Source organism: Priapulus caudatus, unplaced genomic scaffold, assembly GCF_000485595.1.
Source record: "Priapulus caudatus unplaced genomic scaffold, Priapulus_caudatus-5.0.1 Scaffold1415, whole genome shotgun sequence".
Taxonomy (NCBI): Eukaryota; Metazoa; Priapulida; class Priapulimorpha; order Priapulimorphida; family Priapulidae; genus Priapulus; species Priapulus caudatus.
The window spans coordinates 67496-69623 of NW_014578476.1; the positions used below are offsets into that span (position 1 = coordinate 67496).

A 2128-nucleotide genomic window follows, 5' to 3' on the forward strand; every position below is an offset into this window, starting at 1 on the left:
TTACCAGGAGTAAAATAACACGTGTGAAAGTACAATATACAATACACTGTAATTGTTTCCTAAACAAGTAATAAAAAGAAGCACAGAAATAGAAATAGAGAGATAGAGTAGTCAGTACTTACAGAAAGTTTTATGGAAGTAAAATAACCTATAAATGTATAATATAAAATACAGTGTAATTGTTTGTACTATTTCACTCTGGATGTTATTATTATCATTTGAACCTAAACAAGGAATAAATACAAGCTGTCACGATAAATCTCAGCGATAACACGAGAAGCAGAACAGACGGGCACAGACAGCTACGCACTGCACGCCTGATCCAGTAACGATGCATAGCAGATAATTAAACCGGAAGGGAATCGACATACGATAATTAATACGATATATACGATACATCATATATATTTTTACCCCAGATGCAGTAAGAAGGCAAGGAACATGAACCGGGAGGGTATAATCCACATAAGTACTGCACGCCCCGATGCAGTAATGATACGTAGCAGTCAAGGCCGTACGCAGGAAATTTTCTGTAGAGGGGCAAATACGCAGGAAATTTTCTGTAGGGGGGGCAAAGGTACTCCCCACACCCTCTATTGCCCAATTTGTCCCATTAAAAGGCATACTCTGAAAATCTCTAGGGGGGGCAACTGCCCCTGCTGCCCCCCTGCTGCGTACGGCCCTGGTAGCAGTCTACCAGATAAACAATATATATAGCAGGGAGGGAAACGAAAATACGTATGAGCAATGACTATATATCATAATTTTATATGATAAATATAAAATAATGTAAATTGTAAAAAAAAAATAAAAATAAAAAATACATGATCGGAATAATCGAAAACACGTACGAGCACCAGAGCAGGTTGACTGTCTGCCTCCAGGGGGAGCTGTGCGTCGCCGCCCCGAGACACGCGCGTCTGAAAGCTTCCCCGGCGACGAACATGGCGGTGGAGTAGAGCAGCAGCAGACGCACGTTGACGACGCCGAGCGTGTCGCGCGAGATGTAGCGAACGATGAACGCGTTCAGCGCAAACGTCAGCAGACGAAACATCAGCTGAAATCAGACGAAACATCAGCTGAAAGCATCAAATAGCGGACGTTACTCATCGCAAACCTTTGTAGAACATACCAGGCTTTGCTTTTTCACAGGGGCTGAGGTCACTGGTACTGGTAGGGAGAGGATAGAGAATCGAGAGGTACGACTGAACAGGTTGAAAAGCGATAGAGCGGGTAGAAGTTGATGAGAGAAAGGTAGTATGGCTCATAGGGTCTATGTCCCCCAGGGTACCGCCGGAAAGTACCCTGGGTACAGTCCGGTATACCGGAACGTACTCTGGTAACTATTTGATATGGTTAGGGTTAGAGTTAGTGTTAGGGTCAGGGTTAGGGTTAGTGTTAGGGTCAGGGTTAGGGTTAGGGAGTAGGCGTAGGCGACTCCCTAGACTCGTTAGTGGAGTAGGCGAGGTACGGTCCGGCATATTAGATACCGGGTAGTACCAGGGTACGTTCCGGTAGTACCCTGGGGGACATAGACTCTCTCAGCAGTAGTATGCTGTAATGTGGTGCACAGGATTACATCTTTTAGTACATTACAATATAACGCTGCCAGCGGCAGTTAATGTAAGCGGGCTATAGTACTAGAGCTAACATCAGTATAGCTCTAGAACTATAGCTTATGCTATAGCCCTTCGCTCTGCGCATTGCAAAGGACTATAGTTCTAGTCTACTTCTAGAGCTAACATCAGTACAGCTAGCCCGACCAGGCTGTGTGACTAACGTCTGTGACAGCGAAAAAAATACACGGGAGCGGCGAGCGATTTCGCTCCCGTCAGCTTTCAAAGCGCTCTGGTAACAACAATTACGAGAGCGAAAATTTTGGAAGATACGAGAAAAAATCGCTCCCGTGCAGCCGGCAGCGTTAGAAATTAGTTCCGACCCCTGAGGCCCGAGCCCACCAAGTTTTTGCTCGGGCATTAACAATAAGTTTTTATATCGCAGGGGTTAATTATCGTGGGGAGTGAGGGCACGACCAGTGACACCTGACACGCACGTAACCAAAGCTGTTAAAGGGACAGTAGCCTCTAGGATTTTACTGCATACAACTGTACTTACTGTATAACAAATC

At 45.2% G+C, this 2128-nt stretch overlaps 1 protein-coding gene across 1 annotated transcript in view; it reads right to left on the minus strand.

Moving 5' to 3' along the window:
* Positions 1 to 2128, minus strand: part of LOC106816560 (protein RFT1 homolog) — a 14177-nt gene that overhangs the window by 11317 nt on the left and 732 nt on the right. Inside the window, 1 exon segment of the mRNA XM_014821183.1 lies at positions 852 to 1057. Within this exon segment, the coding sequence (XP_014676669.1) occupies positions 852 to 1057 (206 nt within the window).